We start from the raw sequence: 22511 nt of genomic DNA on the forward strand, positions 1-22511 counted from the left end.
ACCATGCACCACGGGGCTGTGGGGACAGAGACAGGGAGCTGGCCCAGCTCAGGATGAACTGAAGCTCTCAGATCTGGGTCGGGGCCTCAGCTGAAATGGGGTTGTGTTTTGCTTTTTGTTCTGTGGCCCCCACCCCTTGGGCTTTTTCTCCATCAGTCAGGGGAAACACTTCTTTGCAGGACTGAGGGACAGTCCTTCACAGAGCTCAGTCCCCATGCCTGACTGCAGTCCCCTATTCTTTACTTCTTCTTTTATTTTGGCTGCGAATGGGCCAGGGATCAAACCCACGCCACAGCAGCGACCAAAGCCAGAGCAGTGACAACGCCCTATCTTTAACCTGCTGTGCCACAAGGGAACTCCAGTGGTCCCCCTTTCAAGCCAATAATAGGGTGAACTTTGGGGGAGCAATCTGGGGAGGCGGCTAAGCCTCTAAGCCAGTTGGGGTGCTCCTGCACGATAGCTGGGGCCAGGATCAAGAAGCTGAAAAGGAGACACACCAGGTTCTAAAGCAAAGATGCAAGAGGGAGCCATGGCAGGTTCTGGAGCAGGAGAGTGGCTAAAAGGAGTCAGTGTATCTTAGCCCCGGCCAATAGACTGATGTTGCCAGAGGGAAGGGCCGGGCTTTGGCTCAGTGTCAGGGTCCCACGGGCTTCCTCGAGTCTCCGACTGCGTCAGGATCTTGCCCGGTCCCGCGCCAGAAACCCGGAGCACTGCAAGGCGCACGCGCGCAGACACGCCCCACGGCTAGAGCGGCCTTTCAGCCCCGCCCCCGTCGTGCGCACAAGGGCGGGGCATGAGGGGCGGGGTCTGCGTCGGGGCGGGGCCGAACTTGGCTATAAAGGTGGTGGCGACGCGGCGCGCCCGGCTCCTCTCGGCGGTGGCGGCCCTGACGGAGGAGTCCGGGGTGGCGGCAGCGGCGGTGGCGGCGCTGTTCCCCGCGCGGTCCGCGCAGCGGGGTCCGGGCTGCGGCGCGTCTCGGGCGGCGGCATTGCGGCCCCGGCCCGAGCCCGACCCCGGTGAGTGCGGCCCGGTGACCCCAGCCTGGCTCCAACCCAGGCGCGGGGATCGGGCCCCACGGAGCCTAGCCGCCCTGGCCTGGGCTCCCGGCGCGCTGGCTGCGGCCACTCAACGCCCTCCTTTGTCTGCTCCCGCCCACAGGGTCCCCTTCTCGGCCGCCCCCCCGCCCACGGGCCGCCCCCCGGGCCCCTCGTCCCCTCCCCCGCTGGCGGGGCCCGGACAGAAGATGGTGCAGAAGAAAACAGCCGAACTTCAGGGCTTCCACCGTTCGTTCAAGGTGAGGGCCGGATCGGTTTGGAGGCGCCTCGGCCGTACCACTGGAGTGGCCGGTGGCAGGGCGCGGGGGCCCGACCACAGGATCCCTCGGGAGCTCGGGGCAGCACCCCACCCCGCTCCTGGGGCTGCTTCAGCTGTGCACTGGTAGGGGTGTTCAACTGGCCGCAGTCCCGTCTCTGATATCCTGGGGCCTGTGGGTCTTTCTTCTAGGAGTCTGGCCTATGGGGACCCCTGCCTATGTGTTCCCCGCAAACCCCAGCCAGGGGTATACTGGGGGAGGAGGGCGTTCAGTAGGCCACACAGTTCAGTCCCTGGCGCCCTGGGGCCAGTAAGGTCTTTCCTCTGCTGCCCACCCCCCACCCCCACCCCCACCCCCGCCTGTGGGGGCCCCTGGATTTGTGTCTCCTGAAGACCCCTGCTGAGTGTGCACTGGGGCATCTGCAGGCCACAGTCCTGACCCCAGCGTCATGGGGCCTGTGGGGTCTGTGGAGTCCTTCTTCCAGAAACCCCAGGCAGGGCTGCAGGCACCCCCACGCCCTCCTAGGTGGTCTGCAGAATGGGGCAGTGGATTGAATGCTCTCCCAGTCCTCCACCTTCCAGACACCCTAGGCCAGAGTGCTATTTCCTGTCAGAGTGGGAAGTTTCTGCTGGGGCCCCCTGGCTGTGGCCGCCAAGTCCTGGTCTCAGACGAATGAGTCTGGGGCAGGGGGAAGCGGGGCACAGGCAGGTGCTAGGCAGTGGCCCACAGGGCCCGGCCCAGGGGACGCAGTGATGTCAGCGCAGCGGCCACCCCACCTTGCTAGCTGTGTTACGTAATGGCTTCCCTGGGCAGGGACCTGTTGCCCTGTAGAGAAGGCAGGACCTAGGTGTGTGTGTTCACGCGTGCATGCATGTCCATTTGTGTGCATGTGTGCACGCGCGAATATACCTACAGGCAAACTGCACACCACGGTGGGAGGAGCAAGCCGAGACTGGGTTAAAATTCCCAGGCCTGTCCAGCCAGCGTCCTGGGCCAGTGCCCCACCCCTGCCCACACTCCTGTCATCCTCGCTTCTACCCCCGGGGCAGACACAGCCTTGGCATGTCCAAATGTTCAGGTCTGGGCAAGAGGATCAGGATGGACTTGAGATGTCACTGGCGGTGGTCTGAGCCCTCCCAGGGCTGGGCTTGAGCCTAGATGGGGTTAGCGTGTGGGGCCAGCACAGTGGCCAAAGCAAAGTCGAACTTTCTGGATGGTTCCAGCCACCTCCTGCCAAGGCCTGCTGACTAGAAACCCGCAGCCAGCTCTAGGCCTGGCCTGTCCACACTGCCTTGTACTACAGGCTGGCTGGCATCTGCAGGGTGCCAGATAGCCCTGCTTTGAGGTGGCACTGTGGGAGTCCTGAGGGAGTTGGGGGGATACTGGACAGGAGCCCTGGCTCTGAGGTGGCCCTCTGAGTGGCCATGCTAGGAGGCTCCTTCTACTGCACTAGACTGTTTCCTTGGGCTGGGGCACCTCCCTCAGCCTGGCAGCAGGGCAGCAGATAGACAAATCTGCCAGGTGTCTCTGACACATTTTCCCCATTTTAAGATGAGAAAGTGGGAGTTCCCTGGTGGTTCAGCAGGTTAAGGATCCGGCATTGTCACTGCTGTAGTGTAGGTTCAGTCCCTGGCCCGGGAACTTCCACCTGCTGAGGGTGCCCCTCCTCCCCGCAAAAAATGGGAAAGTGGAGGCTTAGAAATAGTGGGGATTTGTCTTTGGTTCCCCTTGCACTTGGTGACAAGGACACAGGAACTGGCCATGCCTGGTGTCTCTTCACCTTGGTGGCTCAGCCACCCTTCCTCTCCAGGGTCCAGCTCTTTGAGTTGGAGGCAGTGACAGGACCTGGAGCCCCTGTTAGGCCCTTGTGCTCGTACATGGTCCCACAAGTTGGGGGTGGCTTCCTCTCGAGTCACCTGTGGGTACTTCAGGCCCAGGCTGATGTCACTAGGCTGAGGTGAGATAACTGGTGAGTGCTACCGCTTGCCTGAGCAGCATGTCCAGCCTCCCTCCTAGTCACCCCCATGTTGGCTCCCTGTAGCTGCACCTCTCAGTGGAAGGACCTGTGTGCCTGACTCCCTGTGGGTGCCAACCCCTGGGTGCCGACCCCCTTGCAGTCAGGCAGGGCCAGCTGCTGGAGCCCTTGCAGGGACTGGCTGGAGCCCCTCCTCCCTCCCCTCCCCTCCAGCCAGGCCTCCTAGCAACTATCTGAAGGGCGGGTGGGGAGGCTGGAGGGCCCACGCCTGTTTTCCAGCCGCTCCCTCTGACCTCTGCCTGCCCCTCTGCTGCTGGACTGGCTTCCGGGCCTCCCATCTACAGGAATTTGGCCAGGCCCCTTCTGCCGGTGGGCCCCTGGGTGTCTCCTGTGGCTCTCCTGGAACTCCTTTTCTGCCAGATGGCTCCCCTGCCAGAGCCCTGGTTCCAGTTGTCCCAAGGCACAGAGAGGGGCAGGGGCTGGGTCCACATCATCCAGCATCAGCACTGGCACCACTTGCTACATGGAGAGGCCCCGCACACACGCTTGAAGCCCTGGCACCTGGTCTGCCAGAATGGGGGAACCTGGTAGGGTCTCAGAGTTCCAGCCTTAAGGCCTCATCCTCATGCCCTGCTGGGGCTGCCAGTCCTCACGTGTTTATCAGGTTGTATTATGTTCAGAGGAACCCCGGCTGCCTTTATTCACTCCCTTGGGCACTCCCCCAGTCTTGGGGCCCCTCCCCAACATTGCTCTTTTCTTAGCTGGGCTCTGGGGCCTGTGAGGGGCTCCCTCCTGGGGTGTGTGAGGTGGATGGGGCAGGGCAGGGAGTGGCCCAGTGTGGGCCAGGAGAGGAGGCAGTTGCTTCAGGATGCACAGAACTGGGGGGCTGGGGCCATCGCAGGCAGTGTCAGGAGCAGAGGTGAGAATCGTCCCATGCAAAAGGAGCAGTGGGGACAAGAGAGCAACGTGAAGTAAAGAGGGCAGTGGTGCCCCCTTTCACAGAGGGGAAACTGAGGCCAGGGGCTGTGGGAGAGCAGGCAGGGCTGCCTAGCTGGGAGCCCTGCCTGGGTAGCTAGTGACTCACTCCCTCGCCCTAACTCCCTGATGCCTTTGATCCCTGCGCCCGCACAGGATCGCCAGGCTGTGGGGCTGGCCCCATCCTGCAGGTGAGCAAACTGAGCTTCAAGGCATGGCTTGGGCCCCATGGTGACTCAGCCCTGTTCTAGGAGGCAAGCATCCCCTGGCCACCTGCATCTGGCTTCTTCCCACCCCACATCACTCTCAGAGGCCCCAAGGGCCCTGGGTTGAAGGTGAAAGGTCCATTTCCTTGTGGTCACGCTGAGCCAGGCTTTCTGGCCTGCAGCATGTGGACATGGGGTCAGGTCAGGGGCATGCTTGGGCCAGGGCCGGGGCCTGAGCTCTCTCTGGTCCTCTTCTGTAGGGGCAGAATCCTTTCGAGCTGGCCTTCTCCCTAGACCCGGCCCACCACGGGGAGACGGACTTGAGCCTGGAGTGCCCAGCCCGCCCTGGTAAGGGGTTGGAAGGGAGGGTGCGCCTCCTGCAGTAAGTAGGGGCAGGGGCCACCTCCTGTGCCAGGTCAGCCTCACCCCCAGGTCTCCCTGCACAGATATGCCCTCGAGCCAGCCCATCGACATCCCTGATGCCAAGAAGAGGGGCAAGAAGAAGAAGAGGTGCCGAGCCACTGACAGTTTTTCTGGCAGGTTTGAAGGTGAGTGCGGCCGATGGGGGCAAGGTGCGGGGCAGATGATGGCCAGGACGGCTCTCACTGCCCCCTGCCCCTGCTTTGGCAGATGTCTACCAGCTGCAGGAGGACGTTCTTGGGGAGGGTGCCCACGCCCGCGTGCAGACCTGTGTCAACCTCATCACCAATCAGGAGTATGCCGTCAAGGTGAGCCGGCCCCCGGCATGTGGGCAGCTCCCCCGCCTCTCCCTGGCAGTGGCTGGGATCTGGCGCAGGCCACCCATGGCGGGAGGAGGGGAGCTGGCATTTGAGCTGGGGGACTGGCAGCTGGGGAAAACCAGTGTCTAAAAATAGCCCCAAGGCCGGTGACTCAGGCCACCCCTGGGAATCCAGGTCAGCCTGGGCTGAGCCCCCAAGTCCAAGTGGGAAGTGACCATAAGGGGTGGGGGAGGGGGGGGGGCTGTGCATGTGGCCAAAGATCTGGTGTCAGAGAGGCCTTCAGGAACTGGGGGCTTCAGGCAGAGCCAGTGCTCACTTGCTGGGTCACACAGGCCAGGCTTTATGTTGGTTACAGAGATGGAAAGGCAGTGCCATACTTAAGCCCAGGGGAGCTGGGCATAAGGGAGACGGGGTCAGGCCCAGGAGAACCTCCTTCACGCCTGTGCTGCTCCTGACCCAGGGTGTGGCTGCGAAGCCTGTGTTGCCTGGCCAAACGTCAGACTCCACGTTCTGAGATGCCTTCCAGGCCTCCCTCGTGACCGTGTCTCAGGGCTGGGTGGGGTCCCAGGAGGCTGAACGTCCAGGAAGGAGGGCCAGGTACTCCCTGGCAAGCAGGCCTGGCTGGATGCCTCGGGTCCTGGAGGAAGTGCAATGACTGGGGTGGCTGTGGTTCCTGTGCCCTGGGAGTTCCTGGGTAGGGTGGGCAGTGAAGAACTGGACATCTGGCATCGAGTAGGTACCACAATAGGTGTTCTCCTGGGCCCCTTCCATCCAAAGGGTCCTACTGGGCAGCCTGGCCTCTGTCACTCTGAGGCTCAGTGGGGTTGGGTTTTACTGTGTGTGACCTCCCAGAAGGCTGTGTGCCTCCAAAGAGGCACCACTGTCTCCTCTGTGAAGTGGCCACATTCCCACGGAACGGGATGAGGGTTAGTTAACACCAGAAGGGTGCACTGGTGGCACTGTCTCAAGGAGTCCCAGAATCTGGTGGCTCTGCTCCTCTGTGGGACAGGTGTATTTGTCACTAGACAGGCAGGACAGTGCTTAGAGTGGCCCAGCCCTGGTGGCCAGTGGACATACCTGCCTGCCTGCTGCTGGAGCCTAGCGTGAGGAACACCCCACATCCCTTCCCCCAAGATGCTGGTGGGCAGGGACCTCTGGGCCTGATGGTGACCTAGCTTACCCCCAACTCAGTGAGAGAGGCCCAGGCTCCAACCTGGGAGGAGCTCCCCATGGGTTCTGGGGGCCCGACACTGGGAGAACGCTGGCAGCACCTTCCGACCTCACCTCTCTGTGAGTGGAGTGTCTGGGGGAGCCCCAGGGGCGGGCCCAGAACCCTCTGGTCCTTAGAGCTCCTGGGTGTCAGGGAAAAGTGAAGGCAGAGGCGTGGGCTGGTTTCTTGATGCTCTGGGATCCCAGGAGGCTGAGCCTGCCCATGGGCAGTAGGGCCAAGCTGAGCCGACCTGAAACAGACTTGGGCTCACAGGACCAGGACCATCTGCCCAGACTAGCATGGGACTTGGGGGCGAGATTGGTGCCCAGGCAAGTGGGCTGGTAGCCAAGCACCCCCAGGCCCCTCCAGTTCCTTGGGTGGTGTGTGAACCAACCTGCCTGGTGGTCACCACCCTCCTAGACAGGGAGGAACCTGCTGCCCTGAAGGGATGGTTTGTTTTTGTTTTTGTTTTTTTTTATCTTTTTGCCTTTTCTAGGGCCACTCCTGCGGCATATGGAGGTTCCTAGGCTAGAGGTCTAATCGGAGCTGTAGCCACCGGCCTACACCAGATAGCAACACCAGATCTGAGCCACGTCTGCAACCTACACCACAGCTCACAGCAACGCTGGATCCTTAACCCACTGAGCAGGACCAGGGAACGAACCTGCGACCTCATGGTTCCTAGTCAGATTCGTTAACCACTGCGCCACCACGGGAACTCCAAGGGGTATTTTTGCAGGGGTTCCAGGTCCCAAATGTGCCTCAAGGCTTGTCGGGGTCAGGGGGTGGTAAGCTGGCCGGCTCCACCTCCCTGCTTTCCCTACCCCCTCACCCCTCCTCAGATGCCTCTGGGAAACACGTTGCCCCCAGTTGGTGCTGACACCACAGTTTTGACTTCCAGCAAATTCTGGGCCCCCATAGGCACTCTCTGCTTTCAGAGTCTAATGAGTGTCAGGCATGGCACAGGAGAAGTTTCTAGCAGAGCCCTCGGGCTGTGGGGGGCCCTGATGATCCAGTTGGTGAATCTCTCCCTCCCCCCACGCCATTTCAGATCATTGAGAAGCAGCCGGGCCACATTCGGAGTAGGGTTTTCCGGGAGGTGGAGATGTTGTATCAGTGCCAGGGACACAGGTAATGTGACCTCCCCTTGCCACAGCACTGGTCCCCAAGCCATCTCTCAGTGGCCTGAACACCTCATCACCCCCACTGTGTGCCAGGCCCAGTGCCAGGTGCTGTGGGTGGGCCCAGCGGCAGGCCTGCTGACAGTCCAAGGTGGGCAGGGTGGAAGCAGGCCCATGGCCCCAGGCTCAGGCTTCCTGTGCCGGGGGTGGGGTTCAGGGGGTAGAGAAGGAGGGCCCCTCCTGGGCTGGGCTGTGGGTGACAGGGGCCTGGGGAAGACTCACTCTTCCTCTGCCTCTCTGCCCCCCACACCAGGAACGTTCTGGAGCTGATTGAGTTCTTTGAGGAGGAGGACCGCTTCTACCTGGTGTTTGAGAAGATGCGGGGCGGTATGTGGGGCCTATGGGACATTCCAGTTGGGTCCTAATGGGCTGGAGGCTCAGTGCCACCAGGGAGAGCCTTTTGGGGGAGAGGGGGAGCTGCATAGCACAGGGGCTTTGTGGAGTCCACACGCCAGCTCACGCTGGAGGACTTGGGGCCCAAGGAGGCCAGAGTAGTGGCTTCTCTGCCAGGGTGGGGTGGGTGCTGGGCATTGGGCAGTGGAGGTGATCCCTGTGTGTTCTGCTCTGTGGCTTGGCCCCAGGCTCCATTCTGAGCCACATCCACAAGCGGCGGCACTTCAATGAGCTGGAAGCCAGCGTGGTGGTGCAGGATGTGGCCAGCGCCCTGGACTTTCTACACAACAAAGGTAAGCGGCCTGCCCCAGGGGTCCCTGAGTGTCCAGCCTTGCTCCCAGTCCACCTGTGCAGGACTCCTGGAAGGCATGCCCACTTGCCCCTGACATTCCCTCGTGGTTCCTGGTTCTCCTTGCAGGGATTGCCCACAGGGATCTAAAGCCGGAAAACATCCTCTGTGAGCACCCCAACCAGGTGAGTGGCGCCTGGGGGTGGGGATGGCTTTCCTTTCCCCAGAGGGCGGGGCCGCTACCCACACTGCCCCGTCCCACCCTTCCCAGGTCTCCCCTGTGAAGATCTGCGACTTTGACCTGGGCAGTGGCATCAAACTCAACGGGGACTGCTCCCCCATTTCCACCCCGGAGCTGCTCACACCGGTGAGGGCCTGCGGAGTCAGGGTGCTCCGAGTGGGGCTGGGAGGAGTAGGTGTTGACAGGGGCCAAACGACTGAAATGGCCCCAGATCTGGTCCCAGGCTGTGATTGCGTAACCTGAAGGTGTGGAGCCTGTTTGGCTGCTTGGGCCTTGGAGCTGGGCTTCCGCTTAGCAACAGCGGCTGATTGGCCCAGGGGGTGCGGCTGGGCGGGGCCGCGGTCAGGCTCTTTGGGGCTGGGCGGGCTGCCATCACCTGTTGATTGGGCGGGGGCAGAGGGTTGGGGCGGGGCTGACCCAGCAGCAGCCTCTAATTGGCCGGTAGGCGGGCCCCCTCGGCAGCCTCTGATTGGTCTGGCGGGGCTGTCTGGCTGCGGTCTCAGGGAAGTACCAGTTGTGGACGCTGCTTCCCACCTCCACCGGGCCCTAATGCCCCACCCTGCCCCCGCCCGCAGTGCGGTTCCGCTGAGTACATGGCCCCGGAGGTGGTGGAGGCCTTCAGCGAGGAAGCCAGCATCTACGACAAGCGCTGCGACCTCTGGAGCCTGGGCGTCATCCTCTACATACTGCTTAGCGGCTACCCGCCCTTCGTGGGCCACTGCGGCAGCGACTGCGGCTGGGACCGCGGAGAGGCCTGCCCCGCCTGCCAGGTGCGAGTAGGGGCCTCCCGTGCACCCCTCTCCTGAGCACCCCACCATGCCTGCCAAGGCAGGCACACGCGTGCACTCGCGCTCACACACTCTGGGACCTGGACTGTAAACTCCCACCTCTGCCTGCCCAGTGCACCCCAAAGGCCTCGTCCATGCATAGAGCTACCCCTCACCCTGGTGGACCTAGACCGAGCATCCCCCAGGACTGTCCAGCGCACCCCAAGGCCTGGCCTGTGCACGTCCACACTTACACCCACCCAAGGCCCTGCTGGATGTACCCCTTGAGAGTCCTTTAGGGCTTGGCCTCTAACCACTGATGACATCCATAGGGCAGTGCCTGCCTGGCCTTCCTGGGTTCCCAGAGACTCTTTGGGTTTACCAGCCCCCTGGAGAAAGCAGTTGGGTCAGGGAGTTGAAGTAGGAGTGAGGCCTATGATTTGGGGTGATCAGGTTCTAGCCTCTACGCACTGTAGGCAGCTCAGGGTTCACGGCCCAGTGACCCCAAAATCTGGCTTGTAAATTGGTCTCCATTTGGGCAGAACCTACCAAGTTCCTCCCTTAGGCCACTCTGGTCCAGCCTACCAGCCATTTCCAGACCACTGGGTCCTTGCCTTCCTTGGCCCCCCAGAACTACTGGTCTTGCTGGCTGATCTCAGGGCACTTTTCAGCCCTCTCTCCATCCTGCTGTATTGGGGGGTTGCAGCCAGGGCCCTTTTCTCTGGGCCCAGGTCATACTCAATGTGGTGGAGTGTGGGGGCCCTGATGGAAGTGTCACTCACTTCCTGTGTTCCTGTGCAGTGCTCCTCCGGGTCCAGGCTTGCCCATTAAGCAGTTCTGGCCTCCACCCTTGCTGGCTGAACTGACCCCTCTCTCCTGTGTCCTCTCCAGAACATGCTGTTTGAGAGCATTCAGGAGGGTAAGTACGAGTTTCCTGAAAAGGACTGGGCCCACATCTCCTTCGCTGCCAAAGACCTCATCTCAAAGCTCCTCGTCCGTGATGCCAAGCGGAGGCTGAGCGCTGCCCAAGTCCTGCAGCATCCCTGGGTGCAGGGGGTGAGTCTCCAGCTGCATCCCCTGGGAGGCGTGGGAGGCCACTCACCTCCATCCAGCCTCTGTGGATGGGCAAGGGTACTAGAACCTTCAGCAGTCCAGCATCAAGACCCCTGCCCTGACTGGGCCAGGGGACTGCAGGAGCTACTTCTTAGCTATTTGCCAGGCCCTGTGTCCTGGAGGCACTGGGGCCTCTTCAGGCCTCAAACAGCACGAAGCTGAGGTCAGCCAGGTAGCAGGGTGGGCAGCAAGCCAGGGTAGATCCATGCCCTGCCAACCCTGTCCAGAGATTTGTCCCCACCAATCTAAGAAAAGATGTTTCTTCTGCCCAGTGGGTGCCTCCCAGATGGGCTGCCATCCCAGGCAGGGAGGCCAGCAGGGCAGGGGCCTTACCCAAAAGTACAAGCTGGCACTAGGGCCCCACTGTCAAGGCGGATGGGCTGGTGGAAGGGGCTCCCAACCCCTTTCCGCAGCTGGGAACCATCTGGAGGGAGTGGCTTTGGTGAGACTCAGGCCCCGCCCACTAGGGCGGGGCTCCTGCTGCGCCTCCCTTCCCCCAGCCTGGCTCAGTTCCGGGGCAGGTGCACGGCTTTAACTCTTGCCCGTCTCACAGACTGCTGGGCGCCCCAGAGGGCGGGCCGGGCTCTGCTATTCAAACTCCCCTTTCTTTTCTTGCAGTGCGCCCCAGAGAACACGCTGCCCACGCCCATGGTCCTGCAGAGGTAAGGCCCGTGTGGGAAACCCCGGGTCCAGGAGGGGGCGCCACATGTGAAGATGTTTAAAGAAGAGAGAAAAAAAAAAACCTCTTTTAAGTCGTGTGGCGAGAAGCTCTTCAAGTGCTTGGGTGTCCTTGTACTGGGTGACGGATTTGGGACCTTAGCAGAGGTTCTAGACCCCTTCCCCCAGGGGCCAGGGTCTCTTGGGGCCCCGCTCCCAAGGAACTGCACAGACCCCAGGGCTCCCGAGGGAAGCAGGGGGACGGTGGCTACCTCCCTCTATTTGGTGACCCATCCCCACGCCCGCCCCCGCTGTCCCCAGGAACAGCTGTGCCAAAGACCTTACCTCGTTCGCAGCCGAGGCCATTGCCATGAACCGGCAGCTGGCCCAGCGAGAAGAGGACGCGGCCGAGGAGGCGGGGCAGGACCAGCCCGTGGTCATCCGAGCTACCTCACGCTGCCTGCAGCTCTCTCCGCCCTCCCAGTCCAAGTTGGCCCAGCGGCGGCAGCGTGCCAGCCTGTCCGCCGCCCCCGTGGTCCTGGTGGGAGAGCACGCGTGACCCCCTCCTTCCCTCTGTACATAGGCCGCCCCACCCCCTTCAAATCTAAAGATTTTTTTAAGCTATTGCCTGCGGGTGACCAGCGGGCTGCCGGCCCCCCAGCTGGCTTCCTAGGCGCTAAGCTCAGCTCCGGGGGGTCTTTTTATATAAGGTTTCTGCTGTTGGGTTTTTTTTCTTTTTTTCTGTTCCCTTTCTTTAAAAAAAGATTTTTTTCCCCCCTCTTAACGGTGTTAAAAGCAAAGCGGGCGCCGGGGAGGAGAACGGAGGGCGCGCGGCTGGGTGGGCCCCCTCCCGCCGCCCCGGCCCCAGAAGCGCCCGGTACTGTGAAGGCCCCTCCCCGCCGCCCGCGTGACTCAGGAGAGGAGGGCGCGGCGTCTTCCCGGGCGGGCGAGCGGGAGCCGGACCGCGCGTCCCCCTCCCCACCCTCACAGTATTTTCAGGGACGGGTCGCCCCCCACCTCCCTTGACGAGACGGTAGCTTCTTCCCTCCCCACAGACACCCTGGGGGCGAGGCGGGGGCTGGGGCTTCTCAGGTCTCTGTCGTAAAAGTGGGACCTGGGGGCTGGCGGGGTGGCTCCGCCCACTGGACCCCCTGCCGACTGACAATCCGGGCTCCCTCGGATCCTGACCTTAAGCTGCAGAGGACCGGGGCCCTTAGCCCCCCCCGGGGACAGTCCACCCGGGAGAGTGGCGCTAGAGGAGGTGGGGGGGCCAGACAGGCGGCCGTCAGCCAACGGGGGGGGGGTCCCGCGGACCCCCCCCCACCCGGGCACCCGAGTGCCCTTTCTCAGGGCTCAGTCTGATCACGGCCACGTCACGCCCGGTCGCTCCCCGGCTCTGGCGTGGAAGCTCTGTCGGCCCCCTCCTCCTGGCGTCTCAGAATCCCCCGACCCCCAAGGGCGGTGTCTCTACCCCGCCCGCCTTCAGGAAAGGCCGCGGCTGCCACGCCCCCTCCGCCCGCGCCAGAGTCAGAAGTCGCGTGACCCGCGGGGCCGGGGAGACTCTGACGCCCTGCGCCCTCGGGTGGGACACTATGCAATCCAGGCTTTCTTTTTTACCGCACACGTGCTTCTGCTAGCGGGGCGCCCCGCGGCCGTCTGGCTTCTAGCTGTTCGCCCATTTCCTTAGCTTCTTAAGACAGTGATTCACTTCCCTTCCCTGTTGAAAAATACTTGAATGTGGGGGGGGAGGGGTGGCTTGGGTGCCGTCTCTGCGGCCCTCTCAGCCTCGTAGATTGTCGCAGTCCGTGGTGGCTGGTGGGGGGCCGCCGCCCCCTCCCGCCCGGATCTGTGGACTGGCCTTTCCAAAGACTGGGGGTGGGGAGGCCACCCCCCATCATTTCTCGCCCATCAGTGATTCCACGTTTTGCAATTTTGGGGATTCTGCCTTTTTGTAAAAAAAAAAAAAAAACAAATGGATTCTCCCGCAGCCGGCGCCGTGGCCATTTTACTAGGGAAAGCTGAGCTGTGAGCAGCTTTTTTTTTTTTTTTTTTTTCCTTCAAAGGTGGGACAGCCACTTCCTCCCCCCTGTCACATCGACAGCGCGGCCTGGAGGACTGGTCAGAACCGTTACTGTGAATGAGCAACCTGGTCCCAGGCTGCTCTGGCGCTGGGGGAAGGGGGAATAGCAGTGTTTCAATGTTAAGATGTGTAAAAAAGACAAAAAAAAACAAAACTTTTTTTTAAAGTGGGGGAAAAAACATCCAAGCACTTTAACTCCACTGTACCAGGTGAACTGATACAGCTCAGAAGTTTTCCTTGACACCAACTGTCAATGCCGGAATTTTATATTCTGTTTTGTAAGGATTTAATAAAAGTCATAAAAGCTAGTTTGCGCGCCCACCTCCTGGTTTTCTGTTGCCCTGTAACTAACTGCTCGGCTCTGCTCCGGGACACCTGGGTCGGTCATCCACAGGTGGGGGCTGGTCCGAGGGCAAGGCTGGCACATGGTCCCCCGTGCCGTTTGGGCTTCCTCACAACAGAGGGTAGATCGAGAGGCCTGGCTGTGGGAGCTCTCCTGTGTCACCCCACAACCAAGGTTAGGTGGGGTAAAGCATGCTGTTGCAGATCCAAGGGGAAGCAGGAAACCAGCTTTTGGTGGGGGAGGGGCACCCCTAGACAATGCAACTTAATTCAATAAACCCCAGTAATTCAAACCTCCCCCTCCTGGCTGGCTCTCCTCCCTCTGTAGACTTAATCCCCTCAGCCATGATTACATTCTTACTGTATGCAGGTCTCTGCTGGGCAGCCCAGGGCCAACGTCTGATCCTGGGAGGTTGGGGGAAGGGAGGAAGTGGAACTGGGAAGACTTCCTGGAGGCAGGAGACAAAAGGGGGCAGTGAAGTCCAGTTGTTAAGGGCAGCAGCAGGGGCTGGAATCCCAGCCCCTTTCCAGACTGCCATGCTTGTCAGTTTCATCTTCTGACAAGCAGGGATCTGAGAGAAACCAGGTGAGGAGGCAAGAAAGTTGCATGGTGAGAGGGTCAAGAGACAAATGATGTCACCCCTACAGGGCCTGGGGTGGGGAGCAGGCTGGTCAGGGGTGGGCTGGTCAAGGCTTGGTCCCTGGAATCTCTGTGTCTATTTCTCTCAGTGAACATCAGGTCCTCAAGGCCCATACACATTGCAGTGAACGTCGTGTCTCCCTCTTTTTCCTGACCGAGTGATGCTCCATTGTACGGACCACATTGTATTTATCCATCATCCACAGAGGGAGGCTGAGTTTCCCACTTTTGGGTGCTGTGAGTCGTGCTGCTGTGAATGTCTGTGTACCTTTGTCTGGGTGTTTCTCTACCCCTGGGTGGACACACGTAGAAGGAATGTGAGCAGGGCACAGACCCCTTCGGATGTCATTTTTGGTAGGACTTCTTGCCGCCACGTGGAGTGTGGGCTTGGGGCCCGGAGGACCAAGTGAGCCATTGTCACCCTTGCAGGCAGCCCAGTGAGGGTGATGGTTGGGAGGCCACAGAACAGACAGGTGCTGGCCAGTGAGGAGGTACCTTCCAGTGCCTGGGAACAGCCTGCACGTTGCCAAGGTGGGGCTTGGGGGGCAGGGGTGCTCTGGGCTGTCAGGAAGGACTCCTGGCAAGACTTAGGCACCAGGATCCCCATCCAGGTTAGGAGCCCAGGCTTGGCAGGTGGGAACCCTCCCCCTCCTAGCACTTCAGAAAGAACCTTCAGGGACACCAAGTAGCTGGGCCCTGCGCCCTAGCGCCCTCCTCTCAGAGCCTACAGTGACCCCACCTGGTCCCCCCACATGCCCCGTCTCAATGCCTCTGGGTGCCTCCCAGTCCCTTGCCTGACCTGGTATACATGGTGGGGGGGGAATAGGGTGGGTACCACATGCCAAGCCACCGCCCCCTCAGGTGGCACCAAGCCCTGCCCAGCCCTGCCAGGCTGCGCCACTGACTTCTGCCTGCCCCCTGTTGCCGGCCAAGTTGCAGCTGCTGCCAGGCACAGCCTGTTCTCAGAGCTGCTCCTATACATTTGATGTTTGTGGTTTCCTCTCAGCTGGTCCCGCCCCTTCCACGTCCTCTGGAGAAGTGGCAGGAAAATCCCAGAGCTGGAGGTGCTAAAGCCATTCCCATGCTGTGACCTGTCTGCACCTCGGTAAATGGGGCTTGGAGCAGGTGTCCCAGCAAACTGCATCTGTTACCCTGAGAGCACAGAGGATCACACCTGTCGTTCAGGAGGTGCCCTCCATCTACCCTCATGGCCAACTGCTGTGGTGCGGTTCTAATAGGGGAAACCAGGCGAGGGTATGGAAAGTATTTGTGCTATCTGTAATTTTTCTGTAAACCTAAAACTGGTTTCTTTATAAATGAATTTTTTTCTTGTTTTTTTATTTTTTTATTTTTTTTGTCTTTTGTCTTTTTAGGGTCACACCCCGCATGGCATGTGGAGGTTCCCAGGCTACAGGTCTAATCAGAGCTGTAGCCACCGGCCTATACCACAGCCACAGCAATGCTAGATCTGAGCCACGTCTGCAAACTATACCACAGCTCACGGCAACGCCGGATCCTTAACCCACTGAGCTAGGCCAGGGATCGAACCCACAACCTCATGGTTCCTAGTCAGATTCTTTTCTGCTATACCACGTTGGGAACTCCCTCACCTAATTTTTTAAAAATAAAATTCATTTTTGGAGTTCCCGTTGTGGCACAGCAGAAACAAATCTGACTAGAAACCATGAGGTTGCAGGTTCCATCCTAGGCCTCCCTCAGTGGGTTAAGGATCCTGCGTTGCCGTGAGCTGTGGTATAGGTTGCAGACATGGCCTGAGTCTGGCATTGCTATTGCTCTGGCGTAGGCCTGTGGCTACAGCTCCAACTTGACCCCTAGCCTGGGAACCTCCATATGTTGCAGGTGCAGCCCTGAAAAGACAAAAAGACAAAAAAAAAAAAAATTAGGTGAAATAAGCCAGGCACCAAAGGCCATATAGTGTGTGACTCCATGGGTGGGAAACATCCCGAATAGGCAAACCCACAGAGGTAGAGAGTGGACTCATGGAGCTAGGGAGGGGGTGGGGTGACAGCTGATGGGCACTGGGTTTTTTTGGGGATGATGGAATGTTCTGGAGTTAGGCATGATTGGTTACACAGCTCTGTGAATGTACTAAATGCCCTGAGGTATTCCCCCCCCCCCTTTTTTTTTTTTTCTTTTTAGGGCTGCACTTGCAACATACGGCGGTTCCCAGGCTAGGGGTCCAATTGGAGTTGTAGCTGCCGGCCTACGCCACAGCCACAGTAATGTGGGAACTGAACCATGTCTGTGACCTACACCACAGCTCACAGGATTGCCGAAACCTTAACCTGCTGAGTAAGGCCAGGGATCAAACCTACATCTTCATGGATACTAGCCGAGTTCGTAACCCACTGAGCCACAAGAGAAACTCCTTGAAGTGTTCCATTTTTTTGTTTTGTTTTGTTTTGTTTTTTTCTATTTTAGGGCCACATCTGCCACATATGGAGGTTCCCAGGCTAGGGGTCGAATTGGGGCTATAGCTGCCAGCCTACACTACAGCCACAACAACACGGAATCTGAGCCATGTCTTCAAATTACACCACAGCTCACAGCAACACCAGATCCTTAACCCACTGAGTGAGGCCAGGGATCAAACCTGCATCTTCATGGATCCTAGTCAGGTTTGTTAACTGTTGAGCTACCAAGGGAACTCTCTGAAGTGTTCCATTTTTGATGGGTGAATTTCATATGCTGTGAATTTCCCCTCAATAAGAATGAAAAGCTGAGAGGACCATGTCTGGGTCAGGTCTGGTACACAGCAGGTGCTCCATAAGTGCACTGAGAACACAGGCGTCTCCTCCCCAAAGCTTAGTGATGTGTGCAGGCTTTATTCCCACCATTGTCCCTCCCCATGGATCACCCCGTCTGACAACCTCTTTAATTGTCTGGACTCAGAGGAAATTGTGGCCTGTCCTGGTCTTCGACTCACCCAGGAGGAGGAGAAACTGGTTTAGCATGATGAAATCAAGTCAGATGTGAGGAAGGATTTCCTTCGTTGGTGGAAGCTGTGATGGGGTGAGCTGGGGAGGGAGGGAGGGAGAGAGGCTGGACTCCAGGGTGGGACACCAGGGTGAGGACAGGATTCACCAATCTGCCTTGCGTGCCTCTGGGATTTGGACGGGCCTCTGGAGCCCAGCAGATTCACAGACAGTCGAGATCCTGTTGCCACCATTTTATGTGCATGTTCAAAGCAGGATCCGCCACCTCCCCACCCTGTCATCAGAAAGTGAGCCTGTCACCACCCCACCCCACCCCCAGCCTCTGGTCCTCTGACACCCAGCACGGTCAATCCTGGCTCCTGAACCATTTTATCCCTTCTCGGAGGCCTGGTGCCAGGCTGACCATGACGAGAAAGCAGCTTCCCACCTGGGCCAGGGACAGGTGAGCCAGGCATGCCAAAATTGAGGGGGGCACCCCAAAATTCCATCATCCAGGTAATGTTTCCTGCTTAGATTGTTTACCGGGACCCCCTGTAGAGTCACAGCAGTTGTTAAGAAATAACATTTCCCCAGTGGCAACATTTTGCAAAAGTCTATTACAATGTCACAAGTGGGATCCTGATATTGCTACAATCAGTTTTATTTGGATGTTGCCACTTTGTCTCTTATTTACTTGTGTGTATGCAGTTTCTCCCACAACAAGGCTCTGGTCTCAAAGCAAAATAGCCCCAGCTTTCAGGTGACAAAATGGCACTCATCCCTGGTTATCACTTAAAAGTAGAAGGCTTCAGACTGTGGCCTGGCGCCCTCTGACAGGAATGCCTGGAATGATGGATGTGTTCCCCATCTGGGCAGCCACCAGCCACATGTGACTAGGAGGCGGGGAACTGTGGCCAATGCAGATGAGAAACACAACACTTTGTGGATTTCATTTTTGTTTTCCTCCATTTATGTAGCTAGCTGGGGCTACAGGCTCCCCCATTGGAGAGCTCAAAAGGCCCCATCTCTCCCTCATGGAGTTCCCATTGTGGCTCAGCGGTAATGAACCTAACTAATATCCATAAGGACTTGTGTTCGATCCCTGGCCTTGCTTAGTGGGTTAAGGATTCCTGCATTGCCACGAGCTGTAGTGTAGGTCGCAGACACAGACACGGCTCCCATCTGGCGTAGCTGTGGCTGTGGCATAGGCTGGTAGCTGCAGCTCCAATTCAGCTCCTAGCTCAGGAACGTCCATATGCTGCAGGTGCCCCCCCCCCACCAAAAAAGGCTCCATTTCTGCCTTATCTTGGGTTTCACCCTGAGTCCTTGATCCTTAGCCTGTTCCTCCAGAGTCCCAGGCATACCATATTCACTCAATAAATGTGTGTGGAGGGACAGGGTGACTGAGCTCTCTGGATGTCTGGATGGGTGGTCCCTCCTGGCCTTCTTTTTTTTGATGGCTGCACCCACAGCATATGGAAGTTCCCAGGCCAGGGATTGAACCTGAGCCTCTGCAGGAATCTGAGCCATTGCAGTGGGATTCTTAACCCACTGCACCACAGCGGGAACTCCCCTCTTGGCCTTCTCACCCCCACTCTGGCCCCTCCATGTGAGCCTGGGTTTACCCTCACCTGGGCTTCAGTATATCCATCTGTAAAAAGGAGAGCCTCTAACTCCTGCATTTGGGGCTGGTATATTCTGTACACCCCAGCAGGGAAGAAGAGACAGTCTCAGATGGGAAACGGAGGCACGGCCATATCAGGTCACCTGCCCACAGGCAAAGGGCTGATGTGTCCTTGGCTGGAGGTGGGCCCTGTGCCCGCTGTTACTTCACACTCAGGCCTCCTCTGCCCACCTGCCTTCCTCACTGCCTTCTCTCTGCCCTCCTTCCCATCACAAAAGAAGTATCGTACGGTATTTGCTTTATGTCCAGAACTACTTTACGGCCCAGAACGAACATCCATAAAATATATCAGTGCCATGGGCTTAGAAAACATCTTAAGCAAATAAGTGTTTTCATTTATGTTGTCCACACGGGAGGTCGGCAACCACAGTTTTCCCCATAATGAATGGGGGGGGGGGCAGGGGACCAGTTGGTCTCTGTGCCAGGTTTGTTAGCTGATATCACCTGACGGCTCGCTTCTTTGGGGTGCTTGTCTGGTCTTGTTTGTTTTGCCTTCTTGGGAGGGCGGGCCTCCCCTCACTTGCAGGTAGGAGATGGGGAGGGCTGGACTTCTCCTTGTGAAGAATTTAGGGGACTTCCCTGTGGTTCAGCAGGTTAAGGACCTGGCGTTGTCTCTGCTAAGGCTTGGGTTGCAGCCCTGGCTTGGGTTCACTCCCTGGCCCCAGGAACTTCCACACGTTGTGGGGGTAGCCAAAAAAAATTATCCAGCTTGAAATGTCATCTGTGCTGAGGGGTGTCAGACAAGGTCCCTGGTAGGAAATCTGGAAACAGGGGGAGTCAGTTTCTCCTTCCTTCCCCTGTTCCAGTCACAGCCACAATTTATGAACCTACAAGAGCTGTGATGTTCCTGAGGGTGAATCTTCTGTTCTGGGTCCAGGCAAACCCTGCAGTCTGACCGGGTATGAGACTTTAAATGGCCCAGAGGGGAGTTCCCGTCGTGGCGCAGTGGTTAACGAATCCGACTAGAAACCATGAGGTTTCAGGTTCGGTCCCTGCCCTTGCTCAGTGGGTTAACGATCCGGCGTTGCCATGAGCTGTGGTGTAGGTTGCAGACGTGGCTCGGATCCCGCGTCTGTGGCTCTGGCGTAGGCCAGTGGCTACAGCTCCGATTCAACCCCTAGCCTGGGAACCTCCATATGCCGTGGGAGCGGCCCAAAGAAATAGCAAAAAGACATAAATAAATAAAATAAATGGCCCAGAGGTTAAATCCAGGCCACGTGCCTGGGCTGGTCCCCACCTGTTTAGGGTCACTGACCTATTTGTAGGTGGTCCCCCCTGGACTAGGATGTCTTTTTTGGAAGTATTTCCACTTTAGAAGCTAATTTAGGCCAAGTAGAATCAAGAAGCCTCAACCTACCACTGAGCTCATTGGCAACCTTCAGGTGCATGTGGGAAGAAAATCTTTTCCTCTACCCTCTTCTGTTCATGAGTGGGGGCCGGCGTTGCCGTGAGCTGTGATGTAGGTTGCAGACACGGCTCGGATCCCGTGTTGCTGTGGCTCTGGCGTAGGCCAGTGGCTACAGCTCCGATTGGACCCCTAGCCTGGGAATCTCCATATGCCGCGAGAGCGGCCCAAGAAATATCAAAAAGACCAAAAAAATAAAAAATAAAAAAATAATGGGGGAAAGGGAGGTGAGAAAGGCCACTTATAGGAGCACAAATTAATGTGAGGAAAGACAAACGGCCTTTAGGACAAGAGGCTGGATATGTGACAGTTTGTGACAATGTCTCTGTGGGTGCTGTCTTGTCTTCTCCTAGAAGAAAATTAGAGTCAATCCCAGGCAGGGATTTATGACAATATGAGGTTCTGTTTTTAGGCAGATAAGGGATTTCAGGAACTCAAAAGCCTTCAGCTCAAAATAATTCTTACTCCAGGGCGGCATATTTTGGGGTGGCAAATCCTGACCTCCTGTTGGCTCCTCTCCAATTTTTTGCTGCTTCCCCGTATTTTCTTCTTCAATGTCATGCATTTATGGTGAAATGAAGTCCTATCTTGCTTGCCAATGATTGTTTCATAACAGTTGCAGAGGGAGGCTCCAGAAATGAATGAAAACTCCTGGGATTGAATATGGAAACAGCGCCGTCTAGAGGCCACCACCAGTTTAGACAGGGCTGGGGGTGGTTCAAGGACCCTAGGTGTGAGACTCAGGCACCATCTCTGAAGGATTCCTGTGATCCCCCTGGGTAGGTGTTTAATTAGCAAACAGGAAACATCAATGTGGTGAGGCAAAAGGCTTGGCGACCTTCCCTTGTCACCCCTGGGTCTGGATGGGCTCAACTTTCTGCATTCACAGCTAATTTCTGTGTGTTTGAAAAGATGCCACATCTAAAGGTAAAAATGTTCATATTTTTATGCCAACTGAACTTAACTGAGGTATAGTTTACTTACAGTGACCTGTACAGGTCCTGAGTGTAGTTTGATGAGTTTAGGGAAATGCGAGATGTCACCCATCCCCAACAAGACCCAGAACATTCCTGCATTCCAGAAAATTCCCTCCACTCCCCAGAAAACCATTTTCTTGATTTTCTCTCACCATAGCATTGCTCCTGTTCTGGAATGTCATCCAGTCGTCCAGAGAAATTTAAAACATTCTTTTTGGGGAATTCCTGTTGTGGCTCAGTGGGAACAAACCTGATAAGTATCCATAAGGATGCAGGTTCCATCCCCAGCCTCAATCAGCAGGTTAAGGATCCAGCGTTGCTGTGAGCTGTGGTGTAGTTCACAGATGCGGCTTGGTTCTGGTGTGGCTGTGGCTGTGGTGTAGGCTGGTAGCTGAAGCTCCAATTTGACCCCTATCCTGAGAACCTCCACATGCCGCAGATGCCCTAAAAAGCAAAACAAACAAACAAACAAAAACATTTTTTTGTTTTTTTTGTTTTGTTTTTTGGCCACATACGTGGCATTTGGAAATTCCTGGGCCAGGGACTGAATCCATGCCGCAACCTGCAACCTATGCCACAGCTGCTGCAATGCTGGATCCTTAACCCACTGGGCCAGAGCTGTGCCCTACAACTTTTGTTTTGTTGTTATTTGAAACATAAACACATTTATAGATAGATTTGTTGGCTTCTTCCCTGGCAGACTTCTGAAGGGTGAGATGTTTAAAAAAATAAAGATCTTGGAGTTCCCGTTGTGGCACAGTGGTTAATGAATCCGACTAGGAACCATGAGGTTGTGGGTTTGATCCCTGGCCTCGCTCAGTGGGTTAAGGATCTGTGAGTTGTGGTGTGGGTCACAGACGAGGCTCGGATCCTGTGTTGCTGTGGCTGTGGTGTGGGCCGGTGGCTACAGCTCCAATTAGACCCCTAGCCTGGGAACCTCCATATGCCGTGGGAGTAGCCCTAGAAAAGGCAAAAAGACAAAAAAAAAAATCTTGTAAAATATTCCTCAAAAGCAGTTTAACTGCCTTCATACCTGTGGGTCCTAAAATTGGTGATTTGAAATAGCATTATGGAAAACTCACCAGTTTTTGTGTTTTGCCCTGATTTATTTAGACAAGATAATCTTGCCAACGGGAAGGGAGAGGTTCTGATCAAAGTCATCCACTCAACTTGTTCCAGGCTCTGGCATTTCAAAGAGGGCAGGATGGTGATCCCCTTCTCTATCCAAAGGTGATTTTTTTTTTTAAATGTGTATGTACAAGTTTAAAAGAGTTTCGGGGGTTCCTGTTGTGGCTTAGCAGGTTTAGAACCCAACTTAGTGTTTGTGAGGATGCAGGTTCGATCCCTGGCCTTGCTCAGTGGGTTAAGTATCTGGCATGGCCACAAGC

General features: G+C 57.5%; 1 protein-coding gene across 4 annotated transcripts; it reads left to right on the forward strand.

Annotated features, from left to right (window-relative positions):
* The first annotated feature begins 862 nt into the window (after positions 1-862).
* MKNK2 (MAPK interacting serine/threonine kinase 2) lies at positions 863-13447 on the forward strand. Of its 4 annotated transcripts, none has more exons than XM_047777653.1 (14): positions 863-1016; positions 1159-1294; positions 4729-4816; positions 4915-5016; positions 5099-5196; positions 7470-7549; positions 7853-7926; positions 8181-8285; positions 8411-8466; positions 8553-8648; positions 9098-9292; positions 10181-10345; positions 11021-11064; positions 11416-13447. In XM_047777653.1, the coding sequence occupies exons 2-14, from the start codon at positions 1244-1246 to the stop codon at positions 12083-12085; spliced, it is 1824 nt and encodes a 607-aa protein (XP_047633609.1). In that variant the 5' UTR covers positions 863-1016; positions 1159-1243; the 3' UTR covers positions 12086-13447. The 4 variants fall into 4 exon arrangements, with proteins under 4 accessions (XP_047633609.1, XP_047633611.1, XP_047633610.1 ...); XM_047777654.1 differs by lacking the exon at positions 863-1016 and adding an exon at positions 4419-4453 and having other exon boundaries at positions 1022-1294; XM_047777656.1 differs by lacking the exon at positions 863-1016 and having other exon boundaries at positions 1047-1294; positions 11381-11760.
* Positions 13448-22511: the final 9064 nt, after the last annotated feature.

Source organism: Phacochoerus africanus, chromosome 4 (genome assembly GCF_016906955.1).
Source record: "Phacochoerus africanus isolate WHEZ1 chromosome 4, ROS_Pafr_v1, whole genome shotgun sequence".
Lineage (NCBI taxonomy): Eukaryota > Metazoa > Chordata > Mammalia > Artiodactyla > Suidae > Phacochoerus > Phacochoerus africanus.

Coding starts and splice junctions, on each gene's coding strand:
- MKNK2 (XM_047777653.1), top strand. CDS start 1,244: ATGGTGCAGAAGAAAACAGCCGAACTTCAGGGCTTCCACCGTTCGTTC. Junction 1,295..4,728: donor GCTTCCACCGTTCGTTCAAG/GTGAGGGCCGGA, acceptor CCTCTTCTGTAG/GGGCAGAATCCTTTCGAGCT. Junction 4,817..4,914: donor GGAGTGCCCAGCCCGCCCTG/GTAAGGGGTTGG, acceptor CTCCCTGCACAG/ATATGCCCTCGAGCCAGCCC.